This window comes from Cryptotermes secundus, unplaced genomic scaffold (genome assembly GCF_002891405.2).
Source record: "Cryptotermes secundus unplaced genomic scaffold, Csec_1.0 scaffold354, whole genome shotgun sequence".
In the NCBI taxonomy this organism is placed as follows: domain Eukaryota; kingdom Metazoa; phylum Arthropoda; class Insecta; order Blattodea; family Kalotermitidae; genus Cryptotermes; species Cryptotermes secundus.
Genome location: NW_019737392.1, coordinates 540,291 through 562,916, shown reverse-complemented (window position 1 = coordinate 562,916; position 22,626 = coordinate 540,291). Strand labels below are relative to the sequence as shown.

Here is a 22,626-nt window from a genome sequence, read left to right as displayed (position 1 = left end):
AGGCAGTCTCATATTATGGTTAGGGTAGAATAATAACAATTCCATTCATACTTCATTCAAAATAATAATGAGGATGTATCATATATTAATGTTATTATTTTGGAAGTGGTGACTATGAAGAGTAAGATCTTTTGGGTTGTAACACCATGTAGTTTGGCGTAAATCCACTGACATTTTGAAGGAACACACTGCCTCCCCTTTCTGGGTTGAACAGTCATGAAAATGAAGAACACATGTTCCTCTGAAATGCCAATGGACTCCTACCAAACTACACAGCATTATGGTCCATAATATTGTAACGTGTTTCGTTACTGAAGACGCCGTTCGGATTGTTGTAACATGTTGCGCAACGGAGAAACCCCCCTCCTCCAGCAGTGACGCGGCAGGTGAGTCAGCGCTCCGTCATACACCCTCCGCACGGTGACGTAACGCGCAACGCGCGGTGACGTAAGACGGAGTTAGGTAACAGCGTTGCTAGGCTATATGCAAACGCGGCGACGTGGCACCGATTCCTACTGTGACATAACGCACACAATGACGCTCTTGACGCGGGCAACAGGCAACAGCGAACGGAATAAAAGCCGGCTGAGCAATAAGCGTGAGTTAGTTGTAATGTGGCCGTCGGCGAGTTCAGTTGTAGTCGAGTTAACTTGTAGCCATCCCCGGAGAGAGTTAAAGTGTATCAGCGGCCAAGACAGTTCTCCACTCTGCAGTGAACGAGTAAAAGTGTGATAATCAGTGACAGTTTGTGGTAACTGAGAATTAATTTGGAGTGTGTGATACAGGGACACTTACATAGCTCCCATACTGTAAATGTGTAGACTACTGAAGAGAGAGTGAACTGATTTGCGAATAGGGTTATAAATCGTGAAACCCTGCAACAGTGTAAACAGATTATTGCGATTAGGGTTATGAAGTGTGAAACCCCACAACTTTGTTGTAATTAACTGTAGCCGTTACTTGTAGGTTGTTGAATAAACCAGTTAACAATCCGAACGGCATCTTCAGTAACGAAACATGTTACAATATCATATTCTTCAACATAATTATTACTTACACTCTATATTTTGAATCCTTCATGAGTTCATATTCCTCCATAGCAACCGCACCCATTGTTGAAATATAATTTGAAAACAGTGCCAAATAATGTTTCACTCAACCATTCACCTTACTTCCTCAGTCTGCAACAAACAGAACATCTGGAATATACATATCTGTATTGTAAATAAGGTTACATCTATGTTGCAGCACTTGTGCAAATACAGACTTATCATCTGTCCTTTCAGTAATACGCTGAGAATAAACAGAAAAAAAATTCCTTTACCATACTGATGATAAAACCGTTAGTTCATAGCCATGTCGATACACCCTTCCTGTAACTAGTATACTTCATACTTAATTTACAGATAATAAATTTACATATGATACCATGTGTGCATTTTCCTCAATTTTCTTCCTGTATATTTCATACTTTTCTACCTTCTTCCAGTCATCTTTGTCCATAATTCATAAAATATTCTAAATCTCTCTCTCTCTGTGTTAGTGATTATATTGCTTCAGAATCTTCTTCAATTGATCTTTCAGTTATTTGGCAATGTACATTAAACTCAATACATGGAGGATAACAAAAAGTGAGTACCTAATGATTTTTAAGGTTGTTATGGCCTGTTTCAAGGAATTACCTTGGCATTTTTGTTTGGTGATGAGAAAAACCTTGAGAAACCTCACACTGATAGCAAATACAAATGACAAGATCTGAACCAGGTGACTCCAAAATCAAAGTCTCAGAGCAACACCAAGCAAACTAGTGTAAACGTTTCTGCTTTCCTACATTGCAAACAAATGCTCTAAACATGCTGTTTCCTTACACTTCTGACACATTCCTAGATTAACCCATATATGTATGCGTGTAGAAATATTCTGATTGTTAGGTAATACATACAGATCATACTACACTGAGTAATAGTTAAGTAAACATTGGAGTCATGTTGCAAATTTTGATTACACATCACGTTTTCAAAGAGATATGATTATCACACCATTAGCCCCACCCAGCCAGATATATCTCCAATACCTAGCTACCATGGTTTCATTTTTAGATATGAAAATATTCAGTTACTTAACACTGAGATTAGCAGTTAAAATGCACTATGTAACACATGAAGAGCCAGACAGTTCTCAAGAATGATTATCTGTAAACGTTTCAGAAGTAATTTATCGTAAGTATTAAGTTATAATGGTTTATTATGAAAACACCTGGTACAGTAAAAATTCTTTCACTTGTTCAATTATGCCTGACATTAAGGAAGGAACATAAACTGAGGGTGTTTGAGAATGGGGTGTTGAGGAGAATATTTCGACCAAAGAGAGATGAAGTGACAGAAGGTTGGAGAAAAATGAATGAGGAGGAGCTTCATAACTTGTACACTCCTCCAAGTACGTGGTGCGTTCCGTATATAATGCCTCCTATTTTTTTGTGTTAATATGTAACGTCTGAGCTGGATGTTGGTGGTGTTGTAGTAAAGGTTGAACCTTCCCGCCAATGTACTGTTAATTTGGTTGTCGTGCGACAGATAGCCACAGCAGAGCAGTCTACCAAAATGGCGTCTGACATAGAAGTGTGTATGAAAGAGAAATGTGTTATTGAATTTCTCACTGCCGAACAAATTGTACCCACTGACATCCATCGACACTTGCTAAAGGTGTACAGAGGCAATACAGTGGATGTCAGCACAGTGATTCAGTGGGTAGTGCGTTTCAACAGTGGCAAAAGTGAAGTGCACGACAAGCCACGCCATGGGCGTCCCTGCTCAGCTGCCACTCCTCACAATGAACAGCGCCTAATCCGAACAGATCAGCAGATAACGACCAGGGAATGTCAATTCTGAACGCTACAAGATGACACTGACTAAGCTGAAAGCCCGTATTTCCAGAGTCAGGCCAGAGAAGCAGACAACCTTTCACTTGCAACATGATAACGCTAGAACCCATACCAGTTTGGCGACCACCGCTCACATTGCAAAGTTTGGCTGGACTGTCCTACCACATCCACCTTATAGCCCCGATTTAGCACCTTCAGGCTTCCATCTCTTTGGGCCTATGAAAGACAGACTACGTGGGCAACATTTTCCAGACAACGATGCTGTCATTGCAGCTGTAAGTCTGCTGGCACAGACTTTTACGGGCGCGGCATACAGGCTCTTGTTCATCGATGGCAAAAGTGCATAACGAATGGTGGTGATTATGTGGAAAAATAGCTGTAAGCAGCTGAAATCTTGCTCTATTTAACTGCATTATTATGATTTCTGTATCTGTTGTAGTTTTCTTAAAAAAAATAGGAGGCATTATATACAGAATGCCCTTAGTATAATTAGAATGATCAAGTCAAGGAGGGTGAGGTGGGCAGGGCATGTAGCACAAATGGAGAAGAGGAATGCATGTAGGATATTGGTGGGAAAGCCAGAAGGCAAGGGACCACTGGGGAGACCAAGGTGTAGGTGAGTGAACAATATTAAAATGGATCTTAGAGAAATAGGATGGGATGGTATGGATTGGATTGATCTGGCTCAGGAAAGGGACCAGCAGAGGGCTCAGCTTAAAGACATTCTTCCAATGTCGTTAAGTTTCTACCTCGACTCACAAGATGAAACAATGATTCCGCAAGAACAAAACCCTGAAGAACAAACACAAGTAGAAGATGAAGGAAATGAAGTTCCATTAGAGCCAGATGGTTTAGAACAATTACAAGGAAACTTGGAAGAAAGAAGATATCCACTTCGAAACAGGAAACAGAAAGAATTTCCAGATTTTGTTACCTACTTAGCCATGCATAAAGATGAGGAGTCAGAACCACTCACATATGAAGAGGCACTGTCAAGCTCCGATAAATCTAAATGGAAAGAAGCCATTAAGGAGGAATTAAAGGTCTTTCAAATGAACAAAGCATGGACAGTAGTGGATAGACCGTCAAATAAGCCAGTAGTGAAATCAAAATGGGTCTTCAAAATTAAACAAGATGCTGAAGGAAATGTCACGTCACAGAGCACGTTTAGTGGAGAAAGGTTGTAGCCGAACAGAAGGAATAGACTATTTTGAAACTTTCCCTCCCGTGGTGAAACATTCTTCAATGTGATTGTTATTTGCTTTAGCTGCAAAGCACAATTGGAACATTGACCACCTTGATGTCTGTACCACATTTTTAAACAGAGATCTTGAAGAAGTTATATATATGGAGCTTCCTGAAGGATATGACATTAAGGGGGAGTCTAATAAAGTTTGCAAATTAAGAAAATCAGTTTACAGACTGAAACAAGCCGCTAGGTCGTGGAATAAGAAAGCAACAGAGGTTTTAAAAGGCCTAGGGTACAGGCAAACTTGTTCCGAACCACGTATTTATACCAAACAAAAGGGTAATTCTATAATTAATATAGCACTGTATGTTGACGACTTCTTCGTATTTCACAATGACAATGTTGAAGTTGAGAATTTAAAAGGAAAATTGCAACAATGTTTTAAAGTCAAGGATTTGGGACCAGTTAAGAAATGTTTAGGAATGGAAGTGAAAAGAGATAGGGCAAAGAAAACTATAAAGTTGACCCAAACTCAATATTTGAATAATGTTCTTAAAAGATTTAATATTCCAAATTAGCTAAACCAGTTAGTCATCCAATGGAACCAAACAACAAACTGAAACCATTGCCTAAATCAAGAAAATCAACTGAGAATTTAGATAACGTGCCATATCAACAGGCTATAGGATCATTAATGTATTTAGCCATGGGGACGCACCCAGATATATCCTTTGCTATGACTTACCTAAGTCAATTTAACACTTGTTACACAAGAGAACACTGAGCCCATAACCTGTTATATTCAGTTTCCCATAGATCGAATGATAAGTAAGAATCAGTGTTCACTCTAACCCTGCTTTATTAAGACACATAAATTTGATACAGAAGTATGCCTTATATACATACAAACTTATAACCATGGTAACACATAACAATATAAAGATACTGTTGTTACACACGTAACTGTAGTTACACATAACAGTAAACATCACTTAGGTAACAAGAAATAACCTAGTTCTTAAATTGTTTACTATGATGTTGCCAACTCTAACATTATATTTCAGTATTTGATAATAGCCAACATAACAGTGAACATGGTAATGAACCTTCAGGTTCCATAAAATGCTGGTAAATTCTTAAGTAGCTGCAGAATTGGCAGCTCCTCTCAAAAAGGGCTCAGCTCCATGAGTAAGTTAAGATAGTTTCTTTTCAAAGAGGCAGTTTTGTAACCCGGTTTATGTACGACACCTTTCTTATTGCAACCACAGGTTCAGTTATTATAAAGCATATTCTCTTAAATGAAAAGTGGAAATACTATACAGTCCTGTCAATTTTTTAATCTCTCCTGTCAATTTTTTAATCTCTTCATACTGTGAACTAAAATTCTAGATTATAATGAAGATTTTTACTGTTTACATAATGTTTTGAACTGTGTACAACCTCCATCATAGCTACAACTGAAGTTGTAGACCCTCACTGAAAGAAAAACTAATATGGTATTATTTGACAACCTATATAATTACCTACAATAAGGCATTTCTGTCATTCTTTCCCATGCTGTGGAGCATATAATTACATTACTGGGCAATAAAATGAAAGTGAAGTATTATCCCATACTGTTTTTAAACCATGTTAAGGGAGATCCTTGCCACCACAGCATGGTGAATCCTCAGGTTGTGGATGGAGATAGCCTCCAGATATGGAAGGTAGCTGCAAATATACAGAATAAGCAGTTGCAAACAGCTGACAAGGGGTGGTCCTCCACCTTGGGGGTTGGGCATGGGACTAACAACTCCTCACAAAAACAAAATTATTTTGTTATGAAATGTCACAAAGGGCCTCAGACCTGGACACATTTTCTGAATAAATGACAACAGCTAAGGAAACTGGATATGAGATTTGGTACGTGGAATATAAAAAGTCTGTATATGGCAGGTTCACTCATGACAGTGGTAAAAGAAAAATCAAAATGGTAAGCTAGATTTAGTGGGAATACAGGAGGCCTGATGGAACAGGAGTGGCACCAAAGTAGCAGGAAATGTCAATTTTTCTATGGAAAGGGGAATGAGAACAAGGAATTAGGTACAGTATCATATCAGCAATAAAGAGGGTGAGGCTGCTGGTGTAACAGCATAGTTCTGAATGTTCATGCTCCAACAAAGGATAAAACTGATGATGTGAAGGACAGCTTCTGTGAGGAACTAGAACATGTATTCAATACATTCCCAAAACAACCATATGAAAATTCTGTTATCAGATTTTTAATGCAGACTGTAGGAGCAAATGGAAACAACAGATTACATGAAATTAGTATTGGTAATGGGGTTAGGTAGTTTGCTACATCCAAAAATCTCATTCTCCAAAGTACATGTTCCCACGCTGTAACATTCACAAACTTTCTTGGATATCCCCCAATGAAAAGACTCACAATCAAATTGACCATATTTTGATAGAGAGGAAACAAAGTTCAACTATACCTGATGTTTGACTGCTCAGGAGAGCAGACTATGATACTGACCATTATCTGGTGAAGGCTTTTAAGGTGAGACTGGCAGTGAGTAAACAAACAACCCACATATTTCAAATGGTGAGGTTCAATCCCAAGAAATTAAATGAGGTGGAGGGTATGGAACAGTATTTGGTTGAAATCTTGAATAGGTTTACAGCTTTGGAAAACTCAGATGATGATGTGGCCATTAATAGAGCTTGGGAAAGCAACAGAGAGAATATCAAAGTTTCAGCCAAAGAGACTCTATGTTATTATGAACTGAAGATGCATAAGCCATGGTTTGACAAAGGATGTTCAAAAGTATCAGATTACAGGAAACAAACCAAACTGCAATGGCTACAGGACCCAAGCCAAATAAATGGGGATAACTTGAACAAAGTTCTTTACAAGTGTGAAACTTGGTCTCTGGCATTAGGGGACAAACAAGGGAGGGGCATACACTGAGAGTGTTGAGAACAGGGTGCTGAGGAAAATATTTGGACCTAAGAATGATGAAGTGACAGGAAGATGGAGAAAACTGCATAATAAGGAGCTTCCTAACTTATACTCTTTGCCAAGTATAATTACAATGACCAAGTCAAGGAGATGCGATGGGCAGGACATGTAGCACAAATGGGGAAGAAAAGGGATGCATTTAGGATATTGGTGGCAAAGCCAGAGGGAAAGAGACCACTAGGAAGGCAAATATGTAGGTGAGTGGATAATATAAAAATGGATCTTATAGATACAGGTTGGGGTGGTATGGACTGGCTTAATCTGGCTCCAGATAGGGACCAATGAAAGGCTTTTGTGAACACGGTAATGAACCTTCGGTTCTATACAGTGTTGGGAAAATCTTGAAAGGCTGTGCAAGTGGTGGTTACTTGAGAAGGACTCACCTCCATGCAGTTAGTTGGTTAGTGAATGAGTGAGTTTCACTGTTTCCAGATGATTGGATTGCAATTACATCAACATACAATAAACTACAAATTACATCTTTCATACCATGAACAATTAGTTCCAGCTACTATCTATCGAATCACTGATGCATGGTACTCAACCATACACGATTATTTCTAACTCCTTTACATAACAAGCACAAAACTCAGTTCATTTCCTTGTCATATGATACGTGACAACTATTTCATAATGCGCGACTTTTTTTTTGGCCAAAACTACAGCAACCCCATAACCACAGAGTTTTATGTTATGTAACATCTACATCATCCGATTGATGTATATCATGTAAATCATCCGAATCGTGTAAAGAGTTTTCAATTTTTCTTTTTTCCTCGTTCACATATGTAACCGCACGTAACCACCTACGTAAAGTACATAGTCCACATGACATTCATCGACACTGATCATCAGATTAAGTAACTGCCGCGAGAAAAAATACGTTTCACGGATGCTATATGCTCCCAATGGGAGCAAAGAAGAAAAGGAAGCTTGACCGTTAGCGATCATTGATCGTCATTGATGCTTGGAGCATGAGATCCGTGATGATAGTATGGTGTTAGGTCGTGCCTGTAATGATTTTCTGTTATGCTTGCCTTGAGATTAAATTAGTCGTCTTATATATCGTTATATATGTGTGTGGCTTGTGTCGCTTCTATGGTAATTTCTCGTGAAATATGCAGTCGCAACACACGTTGGTCACATAGTAAACAAATGGATAACTTAGGATCTAAGGAGGCGTCCTGTCTATACTCAAATGTTAAAAAAGCAGAGGTCAGTTTAAATTCACATACAGTGCTAAGTTGTTAAATTGTAAAATGAAAGTCGTGTTTGAACGAATGGCTGAACATTTCTGGGGTGAACTTTGTAAACTTGAACATAAACGGTGCTGTTCTTTCAAATACATAGTATCAGCTTGTAGATTGTAAAGGGTTCTGACAAAAGTGTATAATACTCAGAATTACTGGGTTTTTGGACTTTGTCCATCACCCGGTATTCTAAAAACACTAGAGAACAAAATATTTCCGATACAGGGTCATTTACGTCACTAAGGTGAGAAGGAAGGACACCTAGTCTCTTGGATCCTTTAGAAACACCTAACCTCAATCAATGAACAGCCTATGTCAGTATAACTGCAGCTATTTAAATACCTGAGATAAAGCATGCACAGACCTGAAACTAAGATGGAAATATAGGTGAAAATCCAGATCAAGCTTCCAAAATGTCGTGTCCTGTAGTTTTTTAGAGTACTGGATGATGGACAAAGTCCAGAAGCCCACTAATCCTGAGTGATATATATGCTGGTACTCATTTTTAGCCTGAAGGTTGAAACATACAATGTGCTGGTAGATGTGTGACTTCTGCAAGGTTTGCTGTATGCATCAATTGTTTGCTGGGATATATATATATATATATATCAGAAAAAAAAAGAGGACAGCTTATAAACAATATTGTACATACAACAAACATAACAGGTGGAATGAGTTTGACTTAATTTTTCTTACAGGAAGACAAGAATTATATTAGTAATTATAATAGCAGTGCTCATCTATAATGAATATATTGCCTATTCCCTCAAAAAATGGTTTTCATGGCCAACCATCCACTGCAGTACTTCCTCAAAATGCATAAAAATTTTGCTGGTTGCTGATCCTCAGATTCTTGGAGAGCAGTATGAAGTTTATTTTCCAAGAGGCTTAATCTCACGGTGGGATAGTGACAGGTAATGTAATTAATGGAGTAACTAGTGATGGATAAATTCAGTTATAATGAGAGTGGAAAGACATAATGTAATTATGTACATGTAGTTTTCAACTGCATCCAGTACTGTTTTACATATCTCATTCATTAAGCCTTCTTGAAACACCGATGTTTTCATGACCTTGGTAAGGTAAAGTTGTCCCTGCGCTTAACTAATTAAGCACTATGCCATAAAGGTGTATGGGGGAATGGACGTATACATGGTCTGTCCAAAGAGAAACCGAACTTTCTTTCTAAAATATTTATTGATAAGCTTACAACTTAATAAGGCTTGTCTCCTTCAAAGTACTCCCCTTCACCATGTATACACCGCTTCCAACGTTTTTTCCAATTCTGGAACGCGTTTTGCAGGATAGCATTTAGGTCCTATAGCTAATTTTTTTCTAACTCTTCTATCGTCTGAAATCAGCAACCTTTCAGAGTGGATTTCAACTTTGGGAACAAAAAGGGGTCTGCAGGGGCCAAATCTGGAAAGTAGAGCAGTTGGGGGATGACAGTCATCTCATGCTTTGCCAAAAATTCACAGATGAGGAGTGACGTGTGAGCAGGTGCGTTGTCATGGTGCAGCATCCAGGTCTGGTTTCTCCACCCCTCAGGCCTCTTCCTTCGCTCTAGCTCCCTCAAATGCTTCATGACCTCCAAGTAAAACTGTCCATTAACTGTCTGACAACATGGAACAGACTCATGATGAACGATGTCCTTCCCATCAAAAAAAGACAATCAACAACAGCTTCACATTGATCGACTCTTTGACATGTTTTTTTTGGTCACAGCAACGATTTTCCCACCCACTGCTACATCTGAAAAGTCTCCGTAAAATGTGTTGCCAATTTGAAACAGAATTTCATGTAAATACATTACTCTTCAAGGTCCTTCGTATTTCAACTTGCAAAAATTGCAAAAGGCACAAGAGACAGGTTCACTCTACCAGCATGTACTCAATGACTAATTAATGTGGTGTGATCAGGCGGGTGTCAGGTTAAAGCTTAAGGTCACTGCTACACAGCGCCACTGTTGCAAGTCACCTGTGTTGGCGTTTTGGCGCCCTCTTTAACAAGTTCGGTTTCTTTTTGGACAGACCATGTAGATCCACATTTTCTTGACCTCAGCACTAGTTGGAGGTGAGTGGTCAGCTTCATGCCCCAGCCGTTTTACCCCCTGGGAAAGAGCCCTTGGTACCCATTGGATAGGAGGCAGGGTGGGCCCCAGAGCCTGTCTGGACGACATGGAGGAGGGAAGGTTCTTGCCTCTACCAGGACTCAAACTCGAGCCCATCAGTCATCTTGCCCATAGCCAGTTGCTATGGTGACTACACTATCCCAGCTCCTTACATGGCCTGGGACCCTGTTATTATCCTAGCAGAATTTTTCAGGATTCATTGATATAGTGGTGTAGGTTGAATCTTGTGTGCTTTCTGACATGGTTTACTATTTTGGTCAGTCAGTTTAATCTCCTAAGGACCTTTGTTACGAGTGCATTTAATTAACAATTGTTTGAAGTGTATATGAAGGATTCATATTTAATAATATAACAAAGTGATTGGAAGTGTGCTGTTTTATTTGTCCATAACTGTATATGTCAAGTGTTAATTGTAGTGGAGAGATAGACATAAGTATTCAATAATTTTTTGTGTTGACTATCCCATTTATATTTTTCTTCCTGTGAAGCTTAAGTTTCAGTGTGACTAAATTGCCACTGAACATTTTAATTTCCAGCCACATACCCTGTTTTGAAATGTAATGTGTGCACATACACAAAAGAAAAAGTTATTCATCTTCAAAAGGGGCAGCTTTGTCTAGTACATAAGGGACACTCAAAATGGTACAGTTTTATGCATATAACAGGCAATATTCACAAAAGAAAGCTTTACACACAAAGTAACATAAGGATGTTGCCCTAAAATGTTAACTGCCAAAGCTAGAGCGATTGGAAATGCAAAAGTCGTTTTAATTATGTTCTGTGTCAAGATTTATATCTTTGAAAATAAGATATTCTGCATTATTGTGCCATCTTTATAAACATATAGGAATTGCATAAATATGTGTTTTTCAATATTTTCAGATATATTTACAAAGTGTTTCAAAAGGCTGTCTCTCATGTGGATCCACATGTTGTGGTGTTCCTTGGAGACATTATGGATGAAGGAAGTGTTGCCACAGATGATGAGTTCAAAAGATACATAGAAAGGTTTCATAATGTCTTTCATGTTAACCACAGGGCCAAGGTGAGCACTTTTACAGAGTGAAAAACATTAGTATTGTACAAGATACCATGGTAAAATTTAGGTTTTCATGGTAGTGACATTTCAGATAGTGGTCTTCTGGGTTATGGTACTGTAGTTTTATAGGTAGTTACTAGAACTTAGAGGAACATTCTGCTTTCGTCAACCCAGAAGAAGAAAAAGACAGTGTGTTCCTCCAAAATGTTTGTTTTGTCATGATTTATGGGTGACTATGGACATGGTTTGGTTTGGTATTGTATGTTTTGTATTTCTCATTGTAGCAGTTAATCTCAGGTTTTGCATTTTACTTCTTTTTCATAGGTTTATTACTATTATGACTGTTGGTGTCTTACTTTTCTCTTTTCTAATGACAGTTTGTTTTCCTGCCTGGTGATAATGATATTGGAGGAGAGACTGAACCATTGAGTATTAGAAAAATGAAAATGTTTCAAGAAACATTCAAGCAGCCAGATGTTATGCACTTAGGACACATTGATATGTTTAAGGTAAGATATTGTTTCCTGTGCTTAAAATGTGTTAATTAAAATCTTTCATTGTTATTTAAATTATATTCAGATAGAGAAAATTAAAGAGATACTGTGACACAACAGTTTATTTTCATATTGAGACATGATGGCTGAAAGCTGGAATAGTGAAACAAGAAGAGACAGCCATTGCTTGACACTGGCATGGTAGACATGTTCTGTGGCATTTAATAAATATGCAGCAATAGAGGAACTGTTGGAAATGTATAGCAAGAACCAATGGATAGTTGAGCTAGTTGCACCTAGTCAGAAAGACCAGCCCCTTATCTCATTGAAAAGGTGCCCCATTTTTGAACACATAAATGGTCTAGGAATGAACAAAAATTAGGTCATGAGTCGTTACAGGACTCAAAACCAAGAAAAGGTATGCTGGTGAGGATCAGCTGCAATTTACTGCTATGCTATATTGGGCCACACCATAGGACAAGTGATTAGTCCCTGGCTTCCCACCGCGGCAGCCCAGGTTCGATCCCGGCTCTGGTCAAGTAGGATTTGTGGTGGACAAAGTGGCGCTGGGGCAGCTTTTCTCCGAGTACTTCGGTTTCCCATGCCAATTTTCATTCCACCAATTTCTCCACAATCACCCTCACCTATCATCTGGGGCTGGTACAATAGGCCAGAAGTGGCTGCAGTACAAGGGACTTGGTCCCACCCCACTAGCAATAAAAAAAAAATACTGCTATGTTATGCTTTAGTTAGTTGCCTCATAGTTGGTGGTTAGTTGGAATACTGAAGTAGAGGAATCTCCATTAGAATGCTTTACCTAATAACATCTGGTGAAGACATAACAAACTGAGAAGACTTAGTGTGTGCTGTAGTGATTTTGTAGTGTGTAGTTTAGTGAAAATGTTATAATCATTTATAGTTACAATTTACAAGCATTCAGTAAGTTCAGTTACCAATTCAAATCCCATGTCTAGTCACTAAAATGTGACAGTGTTATGTATTTATTTTAATGAACTTCTTAGAATTGGATTTCAATTTTGTATAAAAAAATAAACCATAACCTTTAACCATCAGTTATAATGATACGTGCCTGCCAGCAGAGCACTGACTTATTTTATATAGAAATGTGATTACATAGGATTGAAGTTTTTTCATGGCAGTGAAGATTCATATACACTTTGAAGTTTTCAGTGTTGAAATCACACTGACTATACAGTGTCATAATTCAGAACATCACAACTTGAACATACAAGTTCTGTATAAAAAGTATCGGGAAAAATCTTTCCCTTATTTGACTGTACACCGCAGCACGCTCGCACCGCGAAGGGGTAGTAGTGGTGGTCTAACCTTTAACACGCGCCAAGCGCCATTCGCCTGAGCGCGTTCATAGAGGCCAGGCCGTGTTTTCAGTGGACCCCTGTCGAGTGAGTCGGTTCAAGCGCAGAATGCAGGGAGCGATTGAACAGAGGTACGCCATCATGTTTTGTGTTGGACTGGGGAAATCGGGTACGGAGACGTTGGGCACGATTCGCCAAGTGTTCAAGGATGAAAGCATGTCACAAACTGCAGTTTTAAGTGGCACAATCTCTTCAAAATTGGCCGACAGGGTGTGGAGGATGAGCCCCGCGGTGGACGGCCGTCGACGTCAAGAACCGACGACAACGTGCAACGTGTGCGTGACGTACTCAATTCAGACCATCAGTTAAGTGTGCGCATGATTGCAGATCGTGTTGGCATTGATAAGATGGCGGTGCACACCATTATCACTGAAGATTTGGCAATGCAAAAGGCCTGCGCGAAACTCGTCCTGAAGGTCTTGACGGACGACCAAAAGCAGAGACGAGTGGCTGCTTGCGAAGACCTTCTGCAACGTGTTGAGGAAGACCCCGGCTTTCTGGACAACGTCATCACGGAAGACGAAAGTTGGATATTCGAGTACGACCCGGAAACAAAGCGTCAAAGTTCCGAATGGCACACTTCGGCATCACCTCGTCCAAAAAAGGCGCGAATGAGCAAATCCAGAATGAAAACCATGCTCATCGTTTTCTTCGACGCCCAGGGGGTGGTCCACTACGAATTTGTACCTGAGGGGCAAAGAGTGAATGGAGCTTTTTACCTGGAAGTGCTAAGAAGAATGAAGAGAAGGGTCAATCGGGTGAGGCCAGCCATTGCCGGAAATTGGAAATTGCATCACGACAATGCACCCAGTCACACCTGCTCCAAGGTGACGCACTACCGGACAAAAAACGGCATCGCGACGGTACCCCAACCCCCCTACAGTCCCGACTTGGCACCAGCAGATTTTTACCTGTTCCCAAAAGTGAAATCCTCCCTCAAAGGGCGCCATCATGGGACCCTGAGTGCCGTCAAAGAGGCTTGCACGCGGACCCTTAAGGACCTTCTGGAATCCGCCTACCAGGGAGCCTTCGTCTCGTGGCAACGCTGTTGGCAGAAGTGTATCGATGCACAAGGGATGTATTTTGAAGAATTTTGAGGCATTGTAGCAATATCTGAAATAAATTTATTTTCCCGGAACTTTTCCCGATACTTTTTATACGGACCTTGTATGTTTAGTTTTCCTTTATCTTTGTTTACATCTACATACAAGTTGAAAAATCATGTTTATAGAATTCAGGGCATTGCCAACAGTTGTCAGAAACAGTTCTTTTTGCAGTACCATACACAAAATAATGTAGGGAGGAAAATTCCAAAATCATCAACACAGGAGCCAATGCAGATTTATACAAATTGCTTGTAATGTAAGGGTTAATGAAATGAGATATATGGAAAGTTTATCACGAAACATATAAAATTATAGAATTTACTGCAGTGATAATATGCTATCCTAGTAAGAATTTCCTGTCATTTAGACTGAAGTTTTAATTATTTGAATTATATAAATTGCAATACATTTGGACAACAGTATAAAGTGAAAAATATGAACATAAATAAATACAGGAAATTCTTTTTGTTAGGCACTTCAAACCTGCTTCACCTAGGCTGCTTCCCAAACATGAAATGTAAAAAACTGTCACATGTCTGGGGCTCTATGATGGATAATAACAGGTCCTGAATTGGATGTTTGGATTTATTAATGCCTTCTTTTACAATCACTCTTAATCTCAAACAATTTACAGTAACTCACAATACGTCTTTTAAGTCTTCTTTCACTAGTTGTTGCTTGGTTACATGTCTCAACAATGGCTATTCCTCTGCAAAGTTTTCACTATCCATTTCCTGGCAAAGGATTTATACACAGGAACTATAACTGTCACAGTCCAGATATCACTGTACTACAGTACACATAAAGTCTTCAAATAACATGTTAAGTCTTCACAGGCTGATGTCTAGTTCTTCTCCAACTACTCACTTCCTGTGGCTGTCTCCCATTGATAACCGGCTGAATTAAGTCTGAGTCTTATATTACAACTGATGATCAGTTGGCCAGTCTGTGTTGGAATGGAGCAATCATCTAGGGCTTATGACCAGTTTTTTATTACTATCAGACATTTGCAGGTTCATTAATGTGGAACACTCTTTCTGTCATTTACAATTGCTGCTGGTCCTTGTCAGTGCAATCTTCTTGGGTGCAAGTCTTGTGGGACTTGCCTCCATATTTTACTCTCTCAGATTTGAGAGTTCCCTTTTTGTCAACTGGCTGAACTGAACTATACTGAATCTTATATCCTCTTGATACCAACCATGCACAGAGAAACACAGCTCTTCTATTGTTGCATGCGTATCTGTTGGGGTTCCCACATGATCGCTACCCAGCCAGACCAGCTGGCTGCTGCCTAGCAACAGTCTGAACGTGTTTACTGTTTTTTTTTGGGGGGCTCCATATCTTAATGCTTTGAGCAAATCCATCAACAATATATATAAATATATATATTAGAAGGTAATTAATTTACCCATTGTTTTTATGATTATGAAACATGTTCTGTTACTTTGTGGGAGGAATGCACATTGCATATATTAGATTTTTTATCTCACATGCTTGTCATTGTATGAGATTTCATGTTTTCACCTCAGTGAAAGCCTATATTCCTCTTGTATCTTGACATTAATTTTTCTTTCAGGTCAGTAGGATAGCTTATACTGTTCCAAAACGAGAAAAAAATATAAGCCATTTACAAGGGAATAGGACACGTATAATATTCACTCATATGCCCTTGCTCTTTGTACCATCAACGTTTGTACAACAGGTATTGTCTTTTTAACATAAACACATTTACCAGATATTTGAAACAGCTGAAATTAGAATTAACCACAATTTAAACAAACAACCATTATAACAGTGTATGAATGATAGTCTGGTAGAAAAGTTCATGCAAAAAATGCATACAAATTACATGAAAAACATAGATTAAATTGATATGTCTGATTCAGATCAGCAGTTTTTATCTAGAACATTTTTAGGTAAATTGGTATTTAACAAAATACAAATAAATACATGTTGTGCCTCTGTGCTGCATGTTTCAGTATTATTGATCAGTTCTATCAGCAGTACAGTTGTACTTGCAGTAAATGAATATCAAGTTAATGAGAGATGCATATTCTGAAAGAATGTTCATTGACACCTCCATTTGACTTTCTTCAGTTGAAAGTTTTGCCCTGTTTATTGTTCAGTCTTAGTGTTAAATTTCCTTCACTCAAGATTTTAATTAATTTCAGTATTTACATCCACTACTTCCCAAAGAAATATTAAATGGGGCTTTCATTAAATTGAGGAATGATTATGCTGCAGAATTGGAGAAAATCATAAGAAGATAATGAACTCCGTCCAGTGTGACTGACAAAATGTTTTTTCTTAATTTATAAATATTTTAATGTATTCATGCATGCCACTGTAGTTTTTAAAGGATCAAATTTTATATTCATGGCATTGTGATGATATTGTATGTATGTATTGATATTGACCAAACACAATGTAATAGTCAGTTGCATAGTTGGTTGAGGAGATGTGCTACAAACTGGAAGGTCGCGGCTTCAAGTCCCGATGAGGTCATTGGATTTTTTTCAGTTGACGTAATCCTTCCAGCCGCACTAGGCCCTGGGGTTTATGCAACCTCTAACAGTAACGAGTACCAGGAATTATTTAAATAATTTTCCTGTGGAGTAAAGCACGGCCAGTGCGTAGGGCTGACAACCTTACCTCCATGTTTGAGCCGATTGTTTAGACAATGTGGGACCCTCAATGTCTCACAACCCTATGGGCCTTCACAGCCTGGTATGGGGATAGCTTTACTTTATATATTCATTAATAAATTTCATTACAAGTAACGAAGAACATTTTCAGACGAATGTGGATGTACACAGTGTTAACACAAGACACAAACACTGTCTTCATAAACCAATTGCTAACCTCTCATGCTTTCAGAAAAGCGCATATTATGATGGGATCAACATTTTTAATAACCTGCCATCTGATCTCAAAGGTCTTATGAATGAAAAGGCACGATTTAAAATAGCAGTGAAACGGTCCTTAAATACACATTCATTCTACTCTGTTGATGAATACCTGTTGTCTAGAAAATAACTTATGTATCTTTAAATAGCTTTGTGTGTAGTCACTGTGTATTCTTGGTTCTCTCGTGTGAGAACTCCATTGGGTCTTTAAATATGTTTTGTAATTCTATGACATATTCCACATCCTACAGTCATTTTGACTGACTTTGGATATATGGAATGCAATGCAATGTAATGTGATGTAATATTGCTAGTGTGATGGACCAGGATGAACCAAATCAAATGGAGAAAATCTATCCATTCTTGTTAGGTTGTGACCCAAATCCGTCCTCATGCAATATTCTCTGCACATGACCACAAATCCCGGCACATCTCTGCTGATGCAGAGACAGGTGAAAGAATATTAGCAGAGATGTTGCCCCCTAATGCTGGCCCAGTGTGGCAGTACCAGTTGAATACTGGGCTTGTACATGAACTGATGGTGCCCACCTGTTCATATCGTATGGGTGTTTCAAACATGGGCTTTGGAGCAGCAGTAATTGGTAAGTGCAACTCTAATATAATTTAAATGCATCATCTTTGTTTTCCAGGGCCTAATATTGTATGTAAACCTTATGAATATGTATGCATCTGTTTATAATCAGATATAGTTTGCCATTTCATGTCCATACATACCAAACAAATTAGCTCAAGCACTAATACTTCTTGTCTGGGGCCTGGTTCAAATCTCTACCAGAACACTAATTATCCTGATGTTTTGCATGGTTTTCTTCAAACTCTCCAGGCACTTACCTGGGTGATACCTTAAATTATGTCACAACCATTTTCTTCCACGTTCTTTCCGATTCATTACTCATTATTGTCCAGTAATTTGACACTATATAGTCTTAAGTTTCTAAGTTACTAACAGCATCATTAAATAAACAACAAACAAAATACTTGTATTGGTTGAGGCAGTATGCTACAAGCCGGAAGGTCACAGGTTCAAGTCCCGATGAGGTCATTGAATTTTTTCAACTGACCTAATCCTTCCGGCAGCACTATGGCCCTGGGGTCGACTCAGCCGCTAACAGAAATGAGTACCAGGAATTAATTAAATAATTTTCCTGGGGAGTAAAGTGCAGCTGGCGTGTAAGGCTGACAACCTTACCACCTTCTTTGATCCGATTGTGTAGATAAAATGGGGCCCTCAACGTCTCACAGCCCTATAGACCTTCACGGCCTGATACAGGGATAGCTTTACTTTTTTACAGTATTGGGTATGGGCTGGATGACTGGGGTTTGGTTTGTAGTAGGGGAGAAATTGTTCTCTTGTCACAGATTTTGAGACCTACCAAGCCTTTCTCTGCAGTAGTACCAGGGATATAATGGCTGAGTATGGAGCTTTTATCTCTGATCTCCATTGATTTTGTTGGTCAGCCCTTACTACCATTCAGTGTGTTCAGTACAACAGGATATCTTACCACCTGTAGCTGCCCCAGAAACCAACGTTTTTGTAATGATGCCAGTGTTTGGCATCCTTTTTATGGCCAGTGTTTATGATATTCCACTGAAAGATGAAAGTGCAAATTTTATACTCAATTTAATAATGATTTATACTAATCAAAGTGGCAAAATATATCACATATTTAATTTAAAATGAATTTTAATTTAACTATTATGATACATAATCTCTGACTTGTGTAGTTTTGATAATTATCGGACACACAGTAGTTTGTTCATAAGGTATTAAATCTCCAAATATCTGAACAGGTGTAAATGTAAAGGACAAGTTGATGTAAATAGTTCAAGCTTAGTATTTTTTATATGAAGACTATGATGATGATTGCTTGTGTTGAAACCATGTTTATAGGTGGTAGCGAGAAGCACACTTCACTTTGCCCACAAAAATTGTGCCATTTACTCTGATAAGATATAAATAATGTATTAATTAATTGGTTTAAAATTAAATCTGTTCCACTAGTTATTTGTAATTCAATAAGTAAAAGAGAAAAGATAAAACTGAAATATACAAACCGAATTTAAACTATCTTAGCCTACATTTAGTAGTAGCATTTTGTCAACACCAATTGCAGTGGTTATTCTGCCACGACTCAATATCGAGAGCTTTAGTTCCCCACAAGAAGGCAAAATTATCAAAGATACACATTTAGAGAAGCACGTCCTATCCCATACACACAATGAATCCTAAATGGTCAATATATTTGTCCCAGGAGAGAAATTATTCTTATTTTGTCTATCTAATCCTCTACTCCATTGAAGCAAATGCTGTATCTCTTCAAAATTGGCAGTAGCTGCTTCTTCACACATGCCTATGTGTTACTGTTCATAATCAACTTCATATCCGTTTATTTTGTAGTTTATTTAATGACACTATTAGTACCTTACCACCATCTTTGAGCCAATTGTCTAGATAATGTGAGACCCTCAATGTCTCACAACCCTATGGGCCTTGACGGCCTGGTACAGGGATAGTTTTACTTTACTTTACTTAGTAACTCAGCATAAACAGTATCGAATGAATGGATGAGAGTGAATAATGAATTGGGAGGTATGTAAGGGGAAGCAGCTGTAACTGAATTTATCATACTATCTCAACATTTTCCTGGAGTGACTGAGGAAAACAACAACAAATCTTTGGATAGTCAGTGCCCTGTCCAAGATTAAAATCAAGCCTCTTTTGAATTCAAGTCAGAAGCAACTTCCAGTGTTACACAGTACTTGATTAACTTGACTAAATGACCTACTACACACATGAAATGTCAGTTTCTTTTTGCCTCCTTTACTAAATTGAATTTCTTCTGTCTGTCTTTTTCTACTCTGCACATTACAGATGTTTTATATTTTTCAGATGGTACCACTGACACCATGCTCTATGCTGTCCTGTGGCTACCCTCCCGCTTCTGGCAGCTTTACATGTATATCATAACTCTGAGTATGATATGTATGTTTATAATACTGATACTTTGTCAACATGTATGGTTTAGGATTAGGCATAAGCTTAGAAGAGGAGCAAATAACACAAAACATACTGTTTGATTTTAGAGAAATATCAAGTGGGTTAATATATAGAACTGGCAGCAAATCCTCAACTCCACAATGCTCCACACAGTATGCATATGAGACTTGGTCCATCTTAGATAAGTCTTGGATTTCGTGTAAGAAAGACTGATTTCACTGAAATAGGTATGGGGAAGTGGAAGTATAGTTCCATGCATTCTTAACTGCAGCCCTGGATGAAGGAATGGGTATAAAATTATGTGAGGCAGGGGCAGTAATTTGACCTCAGTATGGGAGACTGTTGTGATAAAGAGGTTATCTTACATGTTTGGAATAATATACTGTAACGTCATATTGTAATACATTGTTTATTATTGCTGAGTCAACACATTCTTGCATATACATGCCGTATGTTTGCATGTACTACATGTTTTGGCCTATTGTGGCCATCATCAGGTACATAGAGCCTTTACAATCACCCTCCATTCTGTCCGCTATACCTCCCTTCTCTGGCTATTTTTCACACATGGCAGTTCATTGTACAGGTATGTTTTTTAAGTAATGCATGTATGTTATGAAATATATTAAATATTAAAATATTCTAATTGGCATTAAACTTAAGTTCAATGTTAAAAGGTGTGTATGTGCATGCATGTGTGTAATTGATGTAATTATGAAAAGAAACAGTTATTGACTAAAGCAGTGTTACAGTTCTGAATATCTACAATTATTGCAACTGTTACTCAAGACACACTGAGTGAAATATGGAGATACACTGAGTATAACTTTAATTTTTCAAGGAGCTTTTGAATATGACTTTCAGGTTTCAAGTATCAAACAGTGCCTGCACTGAATATATAGAAAATGCTTGGACACTTACCTCATTTTCCATTTTAAAAACTCAGTCATCTTTGTAAATCAGTTATTTTGTGAAAACAATCTCAAAATAGTGATTTTTTTCAGGTAATCTTGTGAGTATTTCATTCTATATTCATGAGTGTTTTTATGTGTAATCGTGACCATTGCTCTCATTATGTTCTTTCAGTTGCACAGTGTAAAAGTCCTATTATGATGAAAGGTTAATTATATTTCATAGTTTCAGAGCTCAGGTTGACAATCATTCTGCATATTTTTCAGAAAGTTTTAAATCTTGCCTCTTGCAGAAAAATGAAGGAAATAACTCAGTTTAGCAATATCAGATATGATGCTTGATAGTTTGTTTCACTCTTTTCTTATGTATGTATTTATGGTTGGATACGAAAGATGATACTACAGTGTACAAAGAATGACTTTATAATCTGTACATAGTATATTTTTTTGCTTTTTTAAATGGTGTTTTTAAAAACCTAGTGTGTTATAAAAAAATTAAGTACATGCCATAATCTGTTGTCATCTTCCATAATAATATATTTTCCATTTGAACTACTTGTTTGTGGAGAGTTCTTTTTTTTTTATTTTAATATTCAGACTATTCAGATATTTTATAAATTGATATATTAAAACAATTAAGACACTGTCTTATGAGTCATAAATGAATACAACTTAGAAAAAAATGAGACCTCTGTCCTGATTGTCAATGCCAGGCATCTGGAAAAACTCAAAACTAAAAAAGGATATTGGCAAAAATCAAAATTAACTTTAGGAATGCATCCTGAATACCTTAGAGCAACAGTAAAATTAGTATTAAATGGCTTAAATGTAGGTATGTAAGCAAATTTTCTTATCGAAAAAAATCATGGCGACACCCATGGATGCATGAGATTTTGAAGGCTAGCTACTGCATGGAGTTGATGACATTGGAGGAGGGAGTTAAATGTTAAGATATTTGCATACAGTTGAGAACATGATATAATTGGTTACATATGGTGGATCTAAGGTTCCCACAGCAGTGAGTGTGAAGAATGGGGGAGAGGGAAATACTGGACTACACAGCATCACATTCAAGGAGATAATGAGGTAGACTCTCATAATATTAAAGTTGACAAAAAGTGCACATCCTGCCTACTGGTAAGCAAGAATTCAGGTGCCCACACATGAAGTAGTCATGGATTACCTGCGGTGATGATCACTAACTTCATGAAGCTGAGCCCTTCTTGAGAAGCCATCAGTTGTGCACCTACTCAAGAATATCCCAACGTTTTATGGAACCCAAGGGTTCATTACAGTGTT

The 22,626-nt window shown here is 38.1% G+C and overlaps 2 protein-coding genes across 6 annotated transcripts in view; one reads left to right on the top strand and one right to left on the bottom strand.

The window, feature by feature from the left end:
- LOC111870294 (protein dopey-1 homolog) overlaps positions 1-7,905 on the bottom strand; it is a 69,795-nt gene extending 61,890 nt beyond the window's left edge. For 3 of the 4 annotated variants that reach the window (XM_023862451.2, XM_023862453.2, XM_023862455.2), the window contains exons 1-2: positions 7,564-7,905; positions 1,058-1,181 (exon numbers count right to left, since the gene is read on the bottom strand). In XM_023862451.2, the coding sequence (XP_023718219.1) occupies positions 1,058-1,113 (56 nt within the window). In that variant the 5' untranslated portion in view covers positions 1,114-1,181; positions 7,564-7,905. Of the gene's footprint in view, positions 1-1,057; positions 1,182-7,457 lie in introns of all 4 variants that reach the window. The other variant, XM_023862452.2, reaches the window with a different exon arrangement.
- A 131-nt stretch (positions 7,906-8,036) lies between these two features.
- On the top strand, positions 8,037-21,882 carry LOC111870304 (metallophosphoesterase 1). Of its 2 annotated transcripts, XM_023862472.2 has the most exons (7): positions 8,038-8,289; positions 9,023-9,238; positions 11,338-11,500; positions 11,872-12,003; positions 16,068-16,193; positions 17,768-17,999; positions 20,309-21,882. In XM_023862472.2, the coding sequence occupies exons 1-7, from the start codon at positions 8,273-8,275 to the stop codon at positions 20,494-20,496; spliced, it is 1,074 nt and encodes a 357-aa protein (XP_023718240.1). In that variant the 5' UTR covers positions 8,038-8,272; the 3' UTR covers positions 20,497-21,882. The 2 variants fall into 2 exon arrangements, with proteins under 2 accessions (XP_023718241.1, XP_023718240.1); XM_023862473.2 differs by lacking the exon at positions 16,068-16,193 and having other exon boundaries at positions 8,037-8,289.
- Positions 21,883-22,626: the final 744 nt, after the last annotated feature.